The sequence below is a fragment of the Diaphorina citri genome, unplaced genomic scaffold (assembly GCF_000475195.1).
Source record: "Diaphorina citri unplaced genomic scaffold, Diaci psyllid genome assembly version 1.1 scaffold260, whole genome shotgun sequence".
Classification (NCBI taxonomy): domain Eukaryota; kingdom Metazoa; phylum Arthropoda; class Insecta; order Hemiptera; family Psyllidae; genus Diaphorina; species Diaphorina citri.
In genome coordinates this window covers 89,786-111,644 of record NW_007377697.1, presented here as the reverse complement: position 1 = coordinate 111,644, position 21,859 = coordinate 89,786, and the positions used below count along the sequence as shown (strand labels likewise).

Sequence of the window (21,859 nt, the reverse complement as noted above, 5' to 3'; positions counted from 1 at the left end):
TCCCTTAAACCTTTTTATTACTATTGTAATAATAAAGGAAGGACGGACTAAAAACCAAAGCCACAACGATGATACAACTCATGTCAGTGTATTAAAAGCAGGCAAATTTTCCTGGAATACCAAATTAATAAAAAAGGGAAAAGAAAGTTACGCTCCGCTTCTACACGAAAAAGATGTAGAAATGACAACTGGCAACATTGTAAATTTTAATTTTTATTTTTTTACTCTTGATTCAACATGGTCGAAAAGAAAATTTAATAAAAATTTTATTATCCGCTTTTAATTGTGATTTTAGTTTTTCTTTTAGAAAACACCTTTTGATATAATTATTCTAATCCAATACCAATGAACATTTGACAAAATGTGTTTTACTAGTTTCTTTTTTTCCCCTGTAAATCTTTATCTATGTTTACCTTCTAATATTTGTTTATCTACTTTCAAGTTGTAGACATTTTTCACAAAAAGACCTTCTATATTGAAATTTACAGTTTTATGCAAATATTTGTGTGTTTCTCATAGCAGTGATAAATTTTCACAACATATTTGACATGTAAGTTGTGCTGTATCATGAACTATTGAGGATAATCAGATATCCCAGCCTGTTATTGAGAAACTGGAGAACAGCTGAGTTTTCAAAATCAAAACATTTTCTAAAGAAAAATTTCTCCAACCATCACAACCATGGTTGTAAAATTGTTTATTGAACTTTCAGTTCTCAGGTATTTTACTCTTTACTATACTCATATCACATTATCTAGTTGTAGTACTTTAGAATCTAGTGCATGGTAGTCATTTGAAGATAATTCTTGTTTTTAATTCCTTCCAGTCAATGGAAAGAATGTTGATGTATTTGGCACACATCCAGAACTGATATTGGAACTTTCATAGATATTTTCACCTGATCATGCAGTGGGACTCTTGAAATGATCAACCACTCCATCCAATAATTACTTTAGGTAAAACAACATTGTTCAATATTCTGCTTGGGTCTATAGGGCTTTGGAGCACTGTATCTACATATCAAGCACTGGGTGATTTGGGAACAATTATCTCGGTTGATTCTATATGCTATACATGGGAAGGGACTCAATATCTACACAGTACGTTGGGTAGTTCTGTTAATAATCCATACTTATATTTAGCCCACTATTTGTAATGTCTTGAGGGAATATAATAACAATCAATCATGGGAAAAGCTGATTGAACTACAATGGTACCTATGTATAGAAATCATGCATGCATTTAACTATCTACTGTCTTTAGCCCAGGATTTTGCTAATTTATAGAGTAGAGCCTTGATATAACTAAAGACTGCTTTCTACGAGGGCAAAAAGGTCCATTTACCTTTAAAACAACATATTGAAATCTTTTTACAACATAAAATTTGGCACCTACTTATAAGAAGTATAACAAACAAATTAGCCTCTCCTTTGAATTTTGATAAATCAAGGTTCTGCTTACATTACTTTACTTTCTGTGTCAAGAAGGTTCTGCTGTGGGTATGCAATCTCAAACCATTTTCTTGACCTATCTCCAGAGATCATATGATTGCATTTACCCCAACAGCCAACAGCCATGCAATTAAATGATTCAAGATATATAGTGTACATTCATCACTTTGATCTATGTGAATGGCCCTGTTATTTGGGGAAAATAGGGGAAATCTAACTTGGATTTATGAAGAGCATGATGTGTTTTAAGTATTCCCAGGGATTGAATTACAGACGACACCGAGGCGAATACAATAGTCCGTCCCTTATACCTTTTTATTACTATTGTAATAATAAAGGAAGGACGGACTAAAAACAGGAGTTTTCAAAACTCCTCCTTTTTGGATCACTAAAACTCCTTTTTGGACCATTAAAAACTAATTTTTGGATTATTGAAAATTCTCCCATTAGTTAAATCTCTTATCAAGTCATTGGTGAAATCCACCATGAGTGTATAACTGAACTTTGAATAAGTACATTACTGACTGCTTCAAGTAAAAGCTCGATCAACTTGTAAATTAACATTGTTGAATAACAAGTTCGTTGAAATTCAATCAAAACGTTGTGACTTTCAAAAGTCAACTCTCATTAAAAAGGAATTTAAAAAAAGTGGAACCTAATTTCTACAAGGATGATTGAAAAATATTATTATTATTTTTTCTTTTTTAATGGTAATTTCTGCAAGGCAATTTTTTAATGCTAAGTTGGTTGGTATTCATAGCTAATTGAAATATTACTGTTAATGGCAAATTTTTATTTTTTTTTATTATTATTATTATTATTTTTTTTTTTTTCACAAAGAAATACAAAGTACCCATTCGCGCAATTAGACAAGAACGTGATATCATTACCAATGGTTTTTTTCAAGTGTATTGACTTCCGCGAATGATAATTTTCAAAGCACTTTTTCAAGAGAATAATATAAATTCCTACCAATCAGATTCAGATATGACCTTTGGCTTGATGTCATGGTCAGTGTCTTCATTTTGATGCTCATCAAACTGTCTTACAAGCTAGGTAACAATAGCACTTGGTTTCCACTTAGAAGGTTCCCTTTTCAAGCCTCAAGATGTTGTACAGGCACATCCACTATAAATGTTATAAATCATCTGGTTATCTCTCCTTCTCCTTGTCTTTCCTTACCTCTAGAGTCTCTAGACCCTTGGGAAATTTGGTACTTTTGACACATCCACTAAAAACATTAACTTCTCCATTTCTCTGCCTCTCACTTGTTAGACGTAGGTCCATCAAGTTTGATAATAGTTGCAGGTAAACCACAAGTTAAATCTTTCTAATTTAACCTGAATCATATTCTTATACATATCTAATTATGAACTTCTTTAATTAGGAATCTTCTATTTTGAAGGAACAAGTATTCTTTGCGAAAAACGGTTTTTAATTCAATTTTTACCATTTAATTAAATTCGAACTCAGATCAGAAACCCTTTCTAAAATTTCTATGGATAATTTCTCTTCGCCCAGAATCTCCCTTCTTTAGGTATATTCTGCTACCAACAGGGTTAAACTTTAAAATTTATCATTTCAATTTATTATTGCTGCTGCAATTTTGATGAGACTTTCTCTGTTACATAGCATTTTTACAATGCTATTTTGTGCTTCTATTATTGTTTTATTGCTTTCTCATAACCTGTGAATATTGTTTTAATGGATAATGCAGTTCTGTGATGGAATAACTTTTTTCAATTTTATACTGTTCTTTTTCTTTTATAGGTAATATAATTATTACGTTACGTATTATTGTGTTTTATTTTGTCTCGTATTTAGACTCTTGATTATGACAGTAGAGGGCACTTCTAGAGTCTTCATTGAATAGAGTCTATAACCTCTTGAGTTGTGCAAATTTCAGAATAAAACTCATTCCCCCTATGTTAAGGCGGTCTCTTCCTGATCCCTTGTGTGCCGCGTCCATTTTAATTTAGGACTATTGCAATGCCGAGCCACAGAGGAGCCACAGAGGAGTCATTCCCCCTAAGAGCCACAAAGGAGAACAATTTCACATTTGAGTTGAAAACAAAATGCGGAAACGACTTTCTTGTTAAGCACGGAGATTCTTTTCACATTTTGATTACTCTTCCTCTTTGCAGATCTTGTGAGAGTCGTGGCTAATACCTACTTTGAAGAACTAAAAACCTTAATCCTAAATGAGAGACGTCTCAGTGAAGTGTGGTCGATTTCACTGAAAAATATCAAAATTTAACAAGCTCATGTTTGCATTAATTTTTAAAGACCGGTAACTAACAATTTACTGCCCGTATATTCCCTACTTACCACTTAGTAGTAACTTTTTATCGCTTAGCATTTACGAATAGAACTAATTGGACTGTTGTATTTGATGCTAAAGCACGATAAGTTTTGATTTTAATGCCACACTTACACCTCTATTATATCTTTTCTTTTAGATGCGTTTATCCGGTTACCTAGCTATTAAATTACGAATTTCTAGCTAATCACATTGTAAAACGATCTACCGCATTATACATTAAGCTTTCAATTAAACGCTGAATATTTGGTCCTCAGTCTTTGTAGAAAAAAGAATAGAATATACCCTGTTTATATTGCCAGAATGAGACTGAAAAGTCCCTTTACTCCTGCAGTCTAAACAAGGTCTTATGTATTTGGTACAAAATAGGGGTCATAGGGACTTTACAATCCTACCCCAGCAGAATAAACCTGGTATTAATATTCAGTCAATAATAATTTGATGATTTTCATTTTGACCACTGCTTGTGGTTTAACCCTTTCCATCTCATGGTGTACCTACTAATTAAGACCTGAAATTGGACAGAGAAGGAACAGGAGCTATCTACAAGGCACCTTTGTAATGCCAAACACCGCTTTGGGTACAAATAGGTTAATTTCGAGTCAAGCATTGCGCCCTATAATTAATAAAAAAATCGATAACTTAATAGGTCTTTATCGCATTATAAAGAGCTATTAAAATAAACTTGTACGATACCTACAAACCTACATTCTGCATGTCAGTAGCTGACCGAAATTGAGAACCAACCTCAATATCAGTGAATCCCTCAGAGGAACCTAGAACCGATAATTATTTCTCCTCAAAAATGGCCTTGGATACAAGCCTCAAATATTTAAATCCTCGTTTGATCTCAATTCAGAGATAATCTGACTCGGTATGCTTTCGTTTACTACACTGTTTAGAATATTTAGTCTTCTGAACCAAAGGGATTTCCTCAAATATATTCAGTTTGTATTTTGAGGAATATTCAATTTGTAATCTCAGACTTACAGCCGTATTTATGAACACAAATTCTCACTCTCAAGTCAGACTGAAATAAATTTTGGCCAATCAGATGTTTGGAATTGATGCTTCAGTGCTACTCAAGAGCCAGTATTTTGTTCATAAAATGGAGTGTCAGACTTCCAACACCTACAGCACCTCATTGATATTGCTACGTCCAGACTGGTATACTCGTAGACAAAGTTTGATTCAGTTTTGACATTTAAAATATTTATTCTCGATGCTACATAATGTGACAAAAAAGTTCAAAGTGTCAATGACTGATTCTAAAGAATAATAAGTTCATTGATATTATACACGTAGTTCAATGATACAACATTGAATCATTTCAAATCAATAATCAATTCAATCCGTTGGCGTTTAATGAACTCATATTGGCTTTGAAAAAATCAGAAGTGTTTTTTCTACTTTGTGAAAGCAGAAATGATCATCGCACTTCCGGATTAAGAGTTCAACCACATTTAAAATTTCAAACAAATGGAGTGCCTACAGCTTCCAGCCCTAGAGGTCCGTGCATGGGTTTGATCTTTCAAATTTAATATGTAAATTGATTTTAGGTTACTCTTCTCCACTATCTATGCTATTAATATTTTTTCAAGTTCTTACTCCTTCTTCCAATTTAATATAGTACAATAGCAGTTTGGAAGTCTATATGTCTTAATGTAGGCGGTAACATCCAAGAGCAGATTCTCGTCTAATACTAAGTTACAATATTACATGGTAGAACTTCTGACATCTCTTTTATTTGATAACCTCATGATAAAATACATCAAACTCTGAATCTCTGTGGGGATCAAGACCATTATATTTTGAACATTGAAAACTAACCCTTTTAGAATTAGAGGTCATTGTGACTAGAAAGTCTAAAGTTTGGACCATGCTAGTATTTTTCATAAGAAAAGAAGTGTGGAAGGATGCTATAGAAACAAATAAAGTTTGACTGCTTTTCTCCTATTGTTCCCCCTGATCGGATAAAGTCAGGTTTCACCTGTTTGGTACATCGTGAGAATCAAGAAGAGAAATATCATGCTGAGCTCATACAAAAGGGTTTGTGGGTGCAGCCCAAAGTAAAACTAATGGGATCGAACCAGGCACGTATTTTATTGAGGGGGGAGGGGCATACACAAAAAGCCCACTCCGGCTTAGGTGTAGGGGCAAACAGCCCTAAAGGATGGGTTAAGCTTCTACGAATCTATGAGGGGGGGGACAAGAGTCCTAACAGTGATGTACCAGGAGGAAGGGGAATGAATGCTCCAAATTTTTCGGAGTCCGGCCCATAGTAAAGGAGCAAAATGAGAGCCCAAGGAGGGCGGGCCCCTTGGCCCTCTAAATACGGCCCTGGATCGAACCATAGCGGCAACATTGTCTTCTGAACCTGATCCACAGGATCATAATGTCTGGGAGTCCCTCCTACCCTTATCTACTAGCTAAGCTTCTAGTCTCATGTAAATAGATCCGTCTGGCACATCATTAAATCTATACAGAGACCAGACAAAGAGCACTAAGTAGACATGCCGAGATGATCATGGGTTTAGAAATAAATAAGCACGATCCTACTGTGTCCTATGACATTTTATGAACAGACATTTTAATATTCTACTGTCGCTGTAGTATAGGAACCGTAGAAAGAACAGGAGCAATGCAGTTCCTCATGAACAAAAACATTTAGTTTTCTTCAATCCTTGAACTTTTTTCTTTTACCTAATACTTAGTATTTCTAATTAAATTAAGCGTAAATATCTTTCCTTTAAAGTTAAAGTATAAATTGAAAATTTATGGTTACCATATACGACGTAAGAGCAGAACCATTGTAGCTAAAATAAATTTTCAATAAGATGTAGCTATATTGTACAAGACGTAATTCTTTCTATTTATAGTAGTCTGTATTTTCTGTAATTTTATTGTTTGTTTTACTATGGCTGCCCGTACAACACCCTAGCTGATAAGTACTGATCGGTAAGCGGTAAAAAACATAAACTTGAAATATGTTCTCTTAACCCACGAGTAATGAAGGGACCTCTGATAATTTTCCGGATAAAATAGAATATTGATAGACAAAAGCAGTTGTAAGGTTTCTTTCAGCACTAGGAAAGTCGATATGTGAGGTGATGTGACATTGCACGCTTGCTGAAATGAAGGTGAGTATTAGAGGGTGTGAGAGAAGTAGAGGTGTTAGAATTAGTGGATGTGGTAAAACACATAGCATTGGTTAGCTTGGGTCTAAATTAGTGGATGTGAATTACTAAGCATTGTGTTAGATTAGGTATTTTGGCATCTCCACTAATCTTTTGCTAAAATAACATTCACGTGCATTCCTATAGTTTATAATAATGAGTAATTAATAAGCCATCGTCTTAACGGTGTTGAATGTACCAGTTCCCGACGAATCAATTCCATGCTTTGATTCTTCGAACCCGCGCCCTCCCACTTCTCAGACCAGCGTCTTGACCACTTGGCTATTTTGTTGTTTTACAAAACAAGCACGTCTCAGTTGAACTGCATGAATCAGATCAGAACTGTAATAGATAATAGAGAAACCTTATCTGTTATCAAACCGATATATCATTTACGATTCCGGTATTGATTTGTTTCCACTGAATAGGCAAACCGCATCAACGATCTCCGGTCAGAAGCCAGTTAGCTGTGATTAGTGCTAGAGCTGGTCCAGTTTGAATGCATTTAACCATTAAATACATAATACCCCGGTATTCTGGTCTGGTCTAATATATCTATTAGGTTACGGTGTTGCCATGGCCTGCAGTAATATCATAACAAACTTTCCATCATAATGTTTATGCTCTGATTTGGTCGATTCTCTTCAGTTGTTTTGGTCACAATAGGAGATTTCGAACAGATCTAGAATCTAGATCTATTTGTTTCAATTCTTGAATTCTTCCATTACTTATAGTTATAATGCAGTTAAATGCAGCTCACGTACCTTCCAATAAAAATGTATGTTAGACTGGGAAGACAAGTCTTTCAATAGTCTTACTGCTACGTATATTATGATATAGAGGTAGTAAACTAATTGTTTTACCCCTTGGAATAATATCGCTAACAATTTAATGAATTTAGTTTCAAATGCATAGAGATATATAAAAATTTAGTGGATTACCCTCAGTTTTGTGACTTAGAATTCTGAAGCTTTTTTTATTATAACGAATTTTATCATTTTTATCGAAAGCCAAAGCCAAAAATTGAAAGCTTAGTTAAGTGTAGGATTGAAAGTCAAGATAAGCCAGAGATACTCAGGTACTCAAGAGGTATCGTGGTTGTAGTCCGTCTAATGCTTTTTTTCATTCATAAAACATTTTCCACCTACATTTGTTGTCATTGTTGTGAACTTAGCAAATTAAACGTGCTAACCAATTGTACTTTAGTATTAGCCACACTTCGTATGTTCCACTGTTACAATTAATACTGCTGTGCCAGTCCTATTAGATACAGAGAAAGCCAGTGGAGTTCATAGAAATAATAATTCTTATGAAGCAAGAGGAGAAAATGGGAACAAGAATAGATATGGATAAAATTTCAAGTCTTTGTTGGGACTTGAACCGGCACCCTCCCTGTTAACGAGGCAAAAGTCTCAACCACTATATGCTACTTACCTAGGCATTAATAATAATACTAATAGACATATTGCACGGTAGTATTTTCCCAAACTACAAGTCCTTTCTCATTTTCACCAAGAAGAAAACTCTATGGATTTCCCATCACATAATATGTATTAGATGTTAGAGAGATTGATTGAATAGACTCCATAATTTGATTCGGTTCTGGAAAAAACTGTCACCATGTTTCAATCAGGAAATCAGAGTAGATGATTTAGGTATTATCTCAACTATCTATTTCCGAATTTTCTTTCGTGAATTTATGGATCTCTCTTTTTTGATTTTGTCTATAAACTGCTCATGGTATTGTTGGCACTTTCAATAGGTGCTCACTCTCATTTTCTCACTATGCTTTAAAAACTGTGGCAATTTTGGCACATCCACTAATAATATAAACAACTCTCTCTCCTAGCAAGCATATTTTGCAAAGACTGTAAATGTTAAAAGCCTCAAAGATACAGAATGACGTATTCACGTACAAAGTACTCATACAGAAATTTTAACAAGATAACAACAGCGAGTTTTTGTTTGCATTAAAGTTTATTGTTATGGCCGTACAGAGAATTTATTTGGTCCAACACGGCCGGGCAGACTTGTAGGCAAAACAGTGCCGCAGTATTAATTCGAACTCCCCAGGAAGAGACGCTGGCCTCAGTTAAACTGGAATTTCAACTTATTTATGAAGCTAGTAGTTTGTGCTGAAAATTTAGAAAACACGCTGAAACCAAGAGCCAACAAAAGGTTTTGGAATCAGTAGATGCTGATGATCACAAACCTAAAATCTAAGGACCTTAACTGTCTGTCAATCGTTTTGACTCTCTATCAATCTGACATCAATGCTTATAAGTACGAGTAGGTATCGAGGTATCAGCGATCAAAATATTTTCTCTCCATGAATGCACTTTGTAGCACCATTACATCATATTACGCAACCTGGCTAATATATGGTTGAATTAGAATACAAAAGATGCATGATCTTCGTCCCAAATTAAATTTCAATGTAACATTGGTTCTTGGCATTGAACGTTGTTTACTACAAGCATAAGTGAAAGCATAGTAAACTGTAATCGCCATACTCCATACATAATGTATGAAGAGCTCAGGAGTATTTGCCTTGATTCGAACAATTGATAAAGTTCATAGGCATTAACCCTTAGTGGAAGTTGTCTTGGACTTACAAGCAGACTAGTATGATTTTTCCTGTGCTTATGAATAGGAAAATTCTCTCAAGTCAAAACTCAAGGGATTAATATCCACTAGATCTGTTAAATGACTATAAAACCAGGCATAAATAAGACGGGGTGGTTCGTTGGTAGAGAATGACAAAAATAAATAAAAACCTTTTCAATGTTTGACAGTATCCAGTACGGTAGTTAAATGTTAAATTATGGTTGACTTGATAGCAAAGAGTTAGAGAAAAACAAAGAAATAATAAAAGTAACTTTCGCAGCAAAACCTCATAGTAATCCTAGTCGACATAAAAACATTTCTCTCACGATTTTCTATTATTTTGTTAGAGCAACCAAAGAACAGAGAAAATAATAAAACCACTCTGCTAAGTTGACTTACGGATGTATTTGGTCAAAATATAAGAGGTATTCATTGTATTAAGAGGAAGTTGTGTCTTTATACTTACTCGTAAGTTTATAAACATGAAAGCACGAACTTTGCATGAAAGGCCAAAAAATTTCTAATTTTATGTGACCCTTTTTGTTTGTTAATACTGCCCCTGTAAGACTGGAAACTCCCTCAAGCTTAGTAGGTACTGAAGTCGCTGAAATTCTGTTTCGTGTTAATATAGGCCGGGCGGTGCTGCGAACTCTTGACGTTCGCGCGCCTCCCGGCGCGCTTGATATTATTTTCCACCCTGTAGATAGGTACCTACACTATAGGTACCCACCTACCTTAATTTATGTCTCCGACGAATACGGCTGTCTCATTTGTAGGTGAAGCTCAGGATACTCGCAATCTCACTGGTCATATATAGTAATGCCAACAAGCTGGGTCCGTCCCTCCGGAATTTTTTTTTTCATATGGTCGCGCTTCGCGCTCCCTTGTTTACGGTCGCGCTGCGCGCTCCTGGGGCTTCGTGCGGTTGTGCCCGTTCTTCACACACAGACAGACAGATGCGAAGCGCGACCCCATGCACAACCCCGCGAAGCCCCCGGGAGCGCGCAGCGCGACCGTAAGCAAGGGAGCGCGAAGCGCGACCCCAAGCACAACACCGCGGGAAGCCCCCGGGAGCGCGCAGCGCGACCGTATACGCAACTCCGCGTAGCGAACACGCGAAGCCCCCGGGGGGTGGAGGGGGGCGAAGCCCCCCTCCCGAGCACGAAGTGCGAGCGACCGTATACGCAACCCCGCGTAGCGAACACGCGAAGCCCCCGGGGGGTGGAGGGGGGCGAAGCCCCCCTCCCGAGCACGAAGTGCGTTGTCTGGAATAAGGGCCTATGTATTATAATGGCTAAAAAACAAATTGAAAAATTGTTTCCTAAACAAATTTGAAAATAACAGAGGCCCTTTTTTCAAACACATACTTAAGTATTTGATATTTTTCCTCTGTACCTAGGTATAACTTGAACATATTGTTAATAATACCACTTAAAATCTGTACTTACTTACTTACATCCAATTAAAAACACAAAAATATCTCAAAACCTCAATTACATTTATCTTTTGCAACTCAGGCCTGAGCCTCATACCTTGGAAAATACATAGAGGAATACTTACTTACCTACTTATAGGTTCTTGGGTTTGTGACACAGAATCATATAATATCTCTTTTCTTACTTGTAACATACTTAGGTATTGTATATAATTGTATGGATATTGTAAATAGCTAATTTTAAGTGCTTTCCAAGTATGTGGACACACATTCTGTTTCTTTTGAATGGACATGCTTGTATACTTTTGGATCTATTTCATTTGAACTTTCAATGCTTCCATCATGTTTGTGTTTGCTTATAATTAGTTGGTTGACAAAGGGTTTTTTTATGGGTACAGGGTACTCAAAACATTTTCGAGTAAATTAATTGTATTTTTACCCTTTTTTTTTTAATTTAACAATGTCATTTTTATTTTCAGGGGGCAGTTTGATCTAAAATGTAATTTGAATTACTATGCAAAACAATGGCACTGAGGATAGACCAGTAGTCAACAGAAGAAAGGCAGGGTTATATTCAACTCCCAAGTACATCAGTATTGTTAATAATGTCACAGATGAAACACCCACAGTAATAGATCAGTTGCTGGAGTACAACAGGAAAGTAGTTGCAATGGAGAAGGCTATCCAATCACCAGGCCAGAGTTCACCTAAAGATCTACCCAGATTAAGGGGACGACCAAAACTAGGATTAAAAGATGACAAACCCATTGTTAAAAAAGTGAATACTAAAAATGACACTGTTGGAAGCAAAAGTCCTGTCACTAGTGAACAGAGGGCAGCTAAAAGAAGTTTAAGATCTAATGCTGCACAAGAAGTAGGTAAAGTAAAATTACGTTCTTCGTTAAAATCAAACCAGGATGCTTCCAAAAAACTTAGCCCTGGTAAAAAGATTCTTAAAAAAAGTCAAGGTAGTCCTTTGCCAAAGAAAGGGAAATCCACTGCTGCTGAAGAATCTGTTTTACGGAATGGCAAGAGAAAGAGGAAAGCACAGTCACCCATATTTCCGGACAAAGAAGTTATCAAGAAAAAAGTCAAGAAAATCGTTGAAGATTCCAATTCGTCATCCAGCACACCTTTATCAGTGACTTCTAAAGATGAAGACTTGGATGATGAAGAGTTTGTAGTAGTTGAGAAAGTCAAATCCAAGCGACCGTCTTTAGATGATGCTACAAGTATAAATAGTAAAAGTGAATCAGAAGAAAAAGATGGTGAAGATATCCTCAAGAAAGAATCAGAAATAATAACTAAATTAACAAATCCTCAAATGAAAATAAAACATAGAAAAAAGAAGTCAAGGAGCATCGAAAAGACTGGTGGCAATATTTGGGCTGTTGATTCAAACGGAAGTGAATTAGTTGTTTCTGATACCGCATCAAATACATCTAGGAGATCAAGTCTCAATAGTATTACTAGCGAAAACAATTCCAATAGTATGGACATAAAAATAGATCAAGTAATTAGTCTATCAACTCCAGCATCAATTCCTATGACTAGTGAACAAACCATCTCTAATTTGTTTACCAACAACAATCAAGTAGAAGAGATTAAATCCAAGACTGAACAAACGTGTGAAGTACCACCTGTAAAAACTCAACTCGTGGTGCCGTTCTCCATCAATAACAAACCTGTATCAAAATCCGGCAATAAAATCAAAAGGCTGAATATTTTTACAGATGATACAACAGATAATACTGACAGTGATGCTCTTGTCATAGACACTGATACTTGTGTTACTGATGACGAAGAATCATCACTATTTAAACCCAAAGCGCCTAATAAAAACCCAATTGCTAGCAATAATACTTTTGAAATGAAAGACAAAGAGCAAAAGTCAGGTGTGGATGATCCTAGTTTAACTAATTTGAAGAATGTCGAAAACGATAACACAAGTGTTGAGGAAGACAATAAATCTCAATGTACTTTGCCCAATCATAATACTGATTTAAAATCGGAATTACTGAGTGTGACTGAATACCAACCGGAATGTGATGAAAATAAACCAAAGAATATGATTGACGAACAATCTTGTGATAATAAAGAAATGAAAATATGCGAAAAAACTAATAATGATGTTGATAAGAGTATTGAAAATCAACCTGATTCTTCATCATCTTTGTCAACCAAAGAATCTGTAAATAAAGCAGAAGATATTGACACTCCTGTTTGTAATGCTCAAAATACTTTTGAATTGGATAATAATTCTACTAGTGATGAAGTTCCTATCAAGAATCCCCCAAGTGATATAGATAATGTTAATATTAAAAATGACGAGTCCAAGACGATTGTACTCGCTCACGAGTCTAATAAAGTTGTAGGTAGTAAAAAGCCCAATGAAATCAATGAGAATAAAGGGGCTATAGAAATTGTGCCCACAGAAAAATCTAACGAAGTCGTGCAGATAGCAAAATCTAAAGGAGTCATACAAAATGAGTCGAAAGGAATACTTCAGAGTGAACAATCTAATGTAGCTGGACTTGTAAAAAAAGAATCCAATGAAGTAGTCATAGAGAATATCGAAAAAGTTGAACGTCCAAAAACTACTGGGAGTAAAACTTCAATGAAAGAAAATGACACTGCTAGTAAACCAGAAATAGTTTTAAATGATGAGACATTTTTGAATCCTGAGACTGGTCTATTGGAAAATATAGACAAATCAAAAAGACTCGAAGGTGACAAGTCTAAAGAGACCAAAGTATCAGTGGAAGCGGTTTTAAATGTTTCAATTGACAATGATGTTGAAAAGGTCAAAGGAAACTTCATTTCCCCTGATCTTATTTCAACTAAAGTGGATGAAAATGTATCCCTCTATGAAGACACCGACATGATTGAGGCTGAGAAAAAACAGAGCGTAGAGAAGTGTGAAGCATTAGAAATGAATGAAAATATCTCTACTGAGTTTGACAGTGGTTTAAAGGAGGAGAAAAATTTGCCTGATGAGGAGATGAAAGAAATCATAGGAGAACAATCAAGTTCTTCTGAAGTTCTCGTCACTGCGAAGATTAAGACTGAATCTACTCTTGAAAATTCAACTCCTAAAGAAAACTCCAATATTAGAACAAAAAACCAAGACCAGGACATATTGAAGAATGATTTCAAAGGTATTTTGTTGGAGGAGTCAGATGAGCTCAGAGAGTTGGAAGAATTCCCCTGTTCTTTGGTCGAGATTAAAAAGAAAACGGACTTCCTCAAGAACCTCAAGTTACAGTCGGCTACTCAATTGTCTGTCCAGGGGCAAGATGCTAACAAGAAGTCCAAGGTGAGCTTTGGAATAAAGGAAACGTGTGCAGAAAAAGACGAGAACTATACTGGAACACTGAAAGTTACATTAACACGGAAGAGAGATGGCGAGAAGAAGACTTGTGATGCTGACCATATGGAGACAGAAGATACTTTAGAATACAAAATATGCCCAAAAGTAAGTATTTTATCCCAAAGTAGGAGCAATATTAATGGAGGAACTACTAGTCAGACATCTGAGCCTTATGATAACGATAGTTAAAAACATAAGGGACAAATTATTCGATCTCGTTTTTATGACAAGCCCTGAGCGCGTTCACTAAAACAGTTACGTAAATTCTACATCGAAATTATAATCTTGAAGAACTAGGTGGTAGAATATTCCTCAGGTCTAAACCACGGCCAGATAGAGTCTACTACTATTATTATTTATTTGGATTTTATTTTTTAAGTGGATACTGTATTACAAATACGAAAGTCTACTATTATTATTAACGATCTTACTGTTACCTCTTTTTTCATTTCAGCGCGTTCACAAGCTCAATTACAAGAACTTTCCACTCACCCTGATGAATTTGTTTGATCCTGAATGCTCCCAATCGCCTTCCATATCATTTTACAAACCAAATAATCATTACAAGCAAGGTTGGTAGAAGTTAATCAGGTCTATAGAATCAATGTCGATAAGTTTACAAATGTAGTTAATTCGTGCTTTGTTCGCTAGGAACAGGTATATTATTATTTTGGCCATATAGGACTTCGTGAAATGAGACTTTAAATTCGGCCCTAAAATTAGGAGGGGGGGGGGGGAACTGGGGTAAACATCAAAGTATATCAACACGGTAACTTTAAATTCGGCCCTAAAATTAGGGGGGGGGGGGGGAATCTGGTGTAAACATCACACGACATTCCTTATCCTACAGGAATGGAGGTCTACGCCCATAATTTTTTTGATAACTCTAACAATTTATTCAGTTAAATAATAATAAAAGCTGTTGAATGTCATAGAGTCTACAGATTGCATTAAATTTCTTCCTTTAGGAAAAGGTAAGTGAAAAAGTGTAGGTACAAAGGGCTCATTTTGATTAAATCATTCGTAATTGTTAATATCGTTCTATTTTTATTGATCCTATTTGTTTAATTGACTTGTATGAAAAACCTTTGTAAAAAGCACCAAATAAGTATATTCATAATTCTTCAATGAGATTTCTCTCTCTCTCTCTCTCTCTCGCTCTTTTTTTTGCCTTAAAAACATGGTATCTTAAGGCTGAAAATTTTGGGAAATCATATTGATTGATCTCAGGTACCATAGGCTTTGTAAAAAACAATACAGTCATAATTCTTCTTCCAGATTACAGTTACCGAGTGCTCACCTACGTTGGTCCGGTAGAGAAAGATGACGTCCCATCTGCTGCTAGTAGTGCCCAGGAATCTGCGGGTAGTTCCACATGTGGCAGTTCTCATTCTGGCGCAAATACTGCCGCTTGTAATTCCGCAGCTATATTGGCCGATGCTGAGAATGATAGCAACGTCAAACCTACCAGGAAGTAAGTGAGAGAAACAATTAATAACAATTTATTGATGGGCTGCCCAAAGTCTGGGTTGCCAGATAACACAGCATACTACTCAAACAGATATGTTACATTAAAATAAAATTGAAAAGACTAAAATTTACCTAGCATAGAATATACCTTGTTTATCCCGCTCGAATGAGACTAAAAAGTCCCTTTACCCCAGCAGTCTCGTGTATTTTATAGGTTTAAGAGAACAACACATATGTAGTGAAACGTATCCCGTCTGCAATCTGCTTTTTCACATTTTCCCGTCTGTACGCGGTCGGTGTTTTTAGTCAGTCTTTTCCAGTGAGATCTATTTTGCCATTCAGCCCCTTTAAGTCCTTATCCTCTTTTCCTTTAGATCCTATCTTACGCAATTTTCCCACTAGGTCTACCTCTCTCACTCTCTGAACTTTTAAACTCGCGACTCTCTTTCCTACATAGTTAATACCTCTTCTTTCCCCGTATCTCTGCCATTGTAGCTTTCTCTCTTGCATCTTCTTGGAAATTTCTCTCACTTTTTTTTCAATGTTTGTAATAATAAATAAATTGTCTTATGGAAAATACCGCCACTGATTTGCTCTATCTAATTTTCCCAGGAAAATCGTCATCCCCGAAAAAAGCTCCTCCTTTTCCATTCATCCGGAACGATTTTGTGCGGACGTTTGCAATTACTGCTACACGAAGTTTGGAACTCTGGATACACCTTGTCACATTGCACAGCTGAAGAGTTTGGAATTACAGGACCATGTGCTCAAGTCAAGTGAGTGCTGAAACTTTACTAGGTTACCCGTGCGTCGCCATGGAAAATTGATCATAACTCGAGATCGGTTTAGATTTCGGCAAAATCCCCTGTTATGGCCCATCTAGAACATATAGGAATATTCTTACTAAATTTCAGCCTTCTAGGTTAATTAGACTTTAGCATGGACAATTGGACACTCGTTGCTGTTTAAAGGGCTTTCAACACAGGAACGAGTGTCCATGATAAAGTAAGTCTAATTAATGTACTAACCATTACAATGAACTCTCCAGAATATGTAAACTTTCTAGGTTGTATAGAAAAAAAAAAAAAAAAAACAAATGTTTTTTTTTTTTGGAAATTACCTCAGAAATCTACCCTAGGCTTTTGGTAACGTTTTTCGTGTTCACCCTGTATACTTCATAGAATAGAATATACCCGGCTTATACTGCTAGAATGAGACTGAAAAGTCCCTTTACTCCCGCACTTCCCGCAGTCTAAACAAAGTCTTACTTATGTATTTGGTAAACTATTTTTAAAGTGACATCATGGTCGAATTCTAAAAGAAACTATAAAATTCCATTTCCCGATGTCTAAACTCGTGAATTTCTTTTCAGTCACCGCAATGGGAACCAATCTGTCTTCGGATTCGTGCGTGTGCGACGCGTGTTATCGGCGTGTTATCCGCATGTCCCAGGAGAAAGACACGCCCGTGCCTGTGAAGAAGAAAAAGAAGCGCTCGCAGGAAAACATCCCGTGTCATGTCCCGGACTGTACGGCCAATGGCATTCATAATGTCACCAAGAAGGTTTTCCATAAGATCCGGAGAACGTTGCGCAATAAGGTATAATAATACAGGAATTGCAGACCTTATCAAGGATTCGTAATTTTTGGTTCGATTTTAGTGAAAATTTTACTTCTCGTGAAAAAAGAAGAAAAAAATCAGTTTCAAAGAGCACGGGGGCACGGTTACCCCGGTTTTAACGAACGCGCTTACTTGCCATGGAGAAGGTCATGGGTTCGAATCCCACCATCGATCGACAAAAATTTGTACTCGTTTCGATTGCAAATATTTCAACGGGTTACTTTCTGGTGTTCTCGTGTTGACCCAGCACCAAAATTTGTACTCGTTTTTCGATTGCAAATATTTCACCGGGTTACTTTCTGGTGTTCTCGTGTTGACCCAGCACCTAAAATTTGCACTCGTTTTTCGATTGCAAATATTTCAACGGGTTACTTTCTGGTGTTCTCGTGTTGACCCAGCACCTAAATGGGAAGTATTGTATTTCTTCTCACCCATCTGATGAGGGACATACTACGGGATGGGCATGCTAAGACACAGACCACATGCGTCTAATGTAGCAGTTGTTTCATTAACGTTCACCTCAGATGATATTTTGATTTTATATAAACTCGCTTCTGTTTGTTTCAGTTGTCTATTGGAATGGAGAGACTAACATCTGCCACACCTTTAAATCTGTGCTCTGACCATTACCATTGGGTAAGTTGAACTTTGCTTGGCTGTTGCCCTAGCTCAGGGAAACTAAACAAAGGCCTTGAAGTAATGCCACGCTTTGCCATGGCAGTGTATAGATAGCATCCTATTTAAAAAAGTCAGACTTTCACTCCATCTCTTTCTTTCTCTCCCTCCCTTTCTATCTCTCTCATTTCCCTTTTCTTCCGTCTCTTATTGTGTACTGAAAAAATGGCCAATTCGGCACATCCACTAAAGCTGTATATTTACCGCTCTCTCCTCCCCTACCCTCCCTCCTTCTTGCCTCTTTCTTTCCCTCTTTCTCACCTACCCTCCCTCCCTCTCTTCCTTTCTCTCTCTCTCTCTCTCTCTTTCTCCTTAAACCTCCTGAAAAATTTCACATTTTTTTCGCATTTTAAAACCTTTTTTCTTTCCATTCATCACAGGTTCTCGTAGCTTTAAGATATTACGTATGCCTCCTTTTTTTATCTCTTTCTCTCCCTCCTTAAGCCTTCTGAAAATTTTCATAATTGTTTTCGCAATAAAAACCGGTTTTTCTCATTTTAAAACCTTTTTTCTTCCCATCCATCACAGGTTCTCGTAGCTTTAAGATGTTACGTATGCGAGAAGCGTCAGACAAAACAAGTGTCGGAGCCACGGGCAGAAAGAGAGGCGACCAAAGCTCAACTGGAACTAGAAGGTATTGAAGTTCAGATGGTGGAACATTCGAGCTACATATGCAAGCTGTGTAAATACTTCTGCACGCTGCTGCCCAGGAAGACTCATCTAACTCATGGTGCTAAGGATTTCTTCGATTCTTATAAAGTCACGTGAGTAATGCTTTTATTTTATTATTATTATGGCCTTTATTGTCCGGGAACAAACAATGTTTCTAAGGATAGGTGGGTTGGAAATGTATTATTATTTTTTAGAGGTTTGATAGAGGGAACTGTAACAACAGAGGTCTTATCTTTCCAAAATTGGAGAAAGAAAGAGGACAGGATACGAAAAAGCCCACCGTTCCAAGAACAAACTTTAACTGTCTGGATCAGTTTTGGATAAAGTTTTGGTCGGGCATGAATTGAACCCACGACCCAGCGCTTACTAGGCAGACCCGCTACCCTCCAACCTAACAAGGCTGGAATTGTTCTTTGTTCCAGATTGTTGAACAAAAACCACTCTACGGACCACGACACAAACGATGACAAGCCTGTGTCAAGCGACGATTCTAACGCAGCGGCTAAAACTGAAACCTCAACAGTTGAAGCAGAAACCTCGATCGAAAAATCCGAAGAATCCAGTGATGGTAGAAAGTCACCGGTGCGAGCGAAAAAATCACCCTCCAAATCGAAAAAATCCCCGAAGAAAGAAGAACCTGAGGAGCGCTCAACGCCTGAACCTGCGCCTGAACAACCTGTGAAGTTGCCAGGGGAAGATGATATAGTACTGCATACAGATTTGGACATTAGTAACCCGACCAAATCAAGCTCAGCAACTTTGGAAAGGTATGTCGACTTACTATTCTTATTGTACAAAAACTCTCTTTATGCTGAATTGTGTACTTATTAACTTGTGGGTATAAATAAACATTGGCGTAGTAAGTTTGAAATACAAACTTACAACACGCCAAAATTGGTTCCCTTTAATATCACAAGTTTTCATTATTCTTACAGATTCAATACAACAATTCAGTTTGATACTGAAACGAAGAAACTTTATCAGAGCTTACTGCGACCCTATGGCAACCAGTCCAGTTTCCTCAGACATTTGGTCATCTTGGAGAAATATTTCCGGGAAGGAAATCTGGTGCTGAAAGAAGGCGCAAGTTCGAAATCTCAAAGGTATATCAACACGGTAAACAATCGGATTCAAGCTTGCAATGGTGTCGTGCATTCTCCTGTTAACAAGAACTCTGCAGTAGTATCAAGTGATAACAATACTCCACAGGCACAGACTCAGTCTACTGCTTCTAGTGTGTCAGTGTCGACTGTACTGCTGCCAGTGGTTAGTATCACTTCTACAGCCACTAGTAATGTAACTAGTAATGTGAATAGCAACACTACTAGTATTACTAGTGTCAATCAGATAGCTCTGACACCCGAGGTCTCTGTACTCCCAGCAACCAATGTGAATCCCGCTAGTAAATTATCCTCACCCAAGTGGCCTCAAATACAACGTCCTCCTAACGTCAAGTTAGTGAAGAACAAGTCTAATCCTAAACCTCCCATGCCTGGGCTTAATCCTATTGAGAAACCTGTGGAGATTATATCCTCCCCTGAGATTAGTCTTTATAATATTCCTCCCGAAATGAATGGTGCTAATTCAAAACGATTGAGGGCGTCCCCAGCTTTAGAGATCACACCTGATGTTTCCATTTCCAAGACTTATATCCCCAAGATGAAATCTATCAGCAGTTCAGTACCTATTTCCCACTCTAATCTGAACATGAACAGCAACCTGCCTTCCTCTTCCCCTAACACTTCTCAACCTAATGTTGTCTTCTTCTTACCTCCCTCTGCACCTGGAAACCCTCCCATTGTAACATTCAGTCAAGCTAGCAACATACAGGCTACATTTGATCCAAGGAGACAAAGTCTTGCCAATACTAAAGTGTTCAATACAATGCCTAGAGTTTCCAAGGCAGGAACTCCGCCTCGGCTTGTTATCTCCAATATACGTTCCCTAGCACCTCCTTCCGCACAGAACAACATCAACACCAGACCTAGGCGTAATTCTAATGAGCTCAGATTTCCTGTTGGTAATCCTCCTACTAGTGGGGAGCTACTCCTTGCAGCATTTCCCACTCTGGTCAATAACAACATTACAGTCAGAGGTCCTACCCCAAACCCTAATCCTAATGCTCATGCTAACCCTAATCAGAACACTGCCAATATGGGTCCAGGTCCTCTCCCTAACTACATGATCTTTCCTCATGGTCCACGCACCACGTCTCCCAACATTAGCACAAGTATCATTCCACCCATCTCTCTACTAGGTGGGGGACATGCAAGAAGTTTATCTGGATCTCAAGTAGCTAATAGAAATGACAAAAATCTCATCAGAAGTTTACTGAACGCTCGACCCAACTTACAGAGTAGTTTACAAGAAAACAAAAGCGAACCTTAGCATTTCATCATGACTGTAACTGTACATAGTTATTGGTTCAAATTAAGAATAATACAAATACTATTACTTTACATTACAGGGATACCTTTCTAATACATTACTCAAAGGAGTTAACCTCCTTCAGACCTTCACTATTTTTAAAGAGTGTATGATAATCATACTTTTTAATTTGAAAGTATTTCATTCTCCTTCTCAGCAGTTGTGCCTCCTATATTATGAATGCCCCCTTCCCTAGAGCGTACATGCTACATACATATTATGATTGTTATTAATGGGTTTGTAAATTATCCCCTTTGAAATTCCCTATATTTTTTTATAGAGTAATAATATCATTGATAAATTATTTTTGTTTTATGAAACAGCGGACTTTTTCCCTATGTTTGGATTCCAATATTCTGTAGAATCTTTGGAAATTCCAACAATTGATGATTCTCATGAAAAATATAACTGTCCAAATGTATTTTTTTCGTAAAGATCGTCAAAAATAATAAATGATCCGAAAAGATTTTTTTTAAAAAAAGTATTTCTTCTCTAAGAAATTCGTCCCCAAAGTGTGCGCGGGAAAAATAATGAGATTCAAATTTTTAAAGCGTAGGGACGCTTGGCAACATTGCGTGGGACGTAACCAACCATGAAAAAAGAAATTCTTCTGGCTCTTGCTAATCTGATCACATC

General features: G+C 36.9%; 1 protein-coding gene across 2 annotated transcripts; it reads left to right on the top strand.

The window, feature by feature from the left end:
* Positions 1-332: 332 nt before the first annotated feature.
* Positions 333-21,547, top strand: LOC103506763. 2 transcript variants are annotated; one of them, XM_008471163.3, is made up of 11 exons: positions 333-550; positions 827-956; positions 11,469-14,464; positions 14,814-14,931; positions 15,638-15,833; positions 16,442-16,605; positions 17,202-17,428; positions 18,017-18,085; positions 18,653-18,888; positions 19,219-19,563; positions 19,732-21,547. In XM_008471163.3, the coding sequence occupies exons 3-11, from the start codon at positions 11,504-11,506 to the stop codon at positions 21,182-21,184; spliced, it is 5,769 nt and encodes a 1,922-aa protein (XP_008469385.1). In that variant the 5' UTR covers positions 333-550; positions 827-956; positions 11,469-11,503; the 3' UTR covers positions 21,185-21,547. The 2 variants fall into 2 exon arrangements, with proteins under 2 accessions (XP_008469385.1, XP_026677548.1); XM_026821747.1 differs by lacking the exon at positions 827-956 and having other exon boundaries at positions 333-719.
* Positions 21,548-21,859: the final 312 nt, after the last annotated feature.

Excerpts from the sequence above, each read along its gene's own strand:
- LOC103506763 (XM_008471163.3), top strand. The coding sequence starts at position 11,504 with ATGCAAAACAATGGCACTGAGGATAGACCAGTAGTCAACAGAAGAAAG. Across the intron at positions 15,834-16,441 it reads AACGTCAAACCTACCAGGAA|GAAAATCGTCATCCCCGAAA; the intron begins GTAAGTGAGAGA and ends TAATTTTCCCAG. Across the intron at positions 17,429-18,016 it reads GGAGAACGTTGCGCAATAAG|TTGTCTATTGGAATGGAGAG; the intron begins GTATAATAATAC and ends TGTTTGTTTCAG.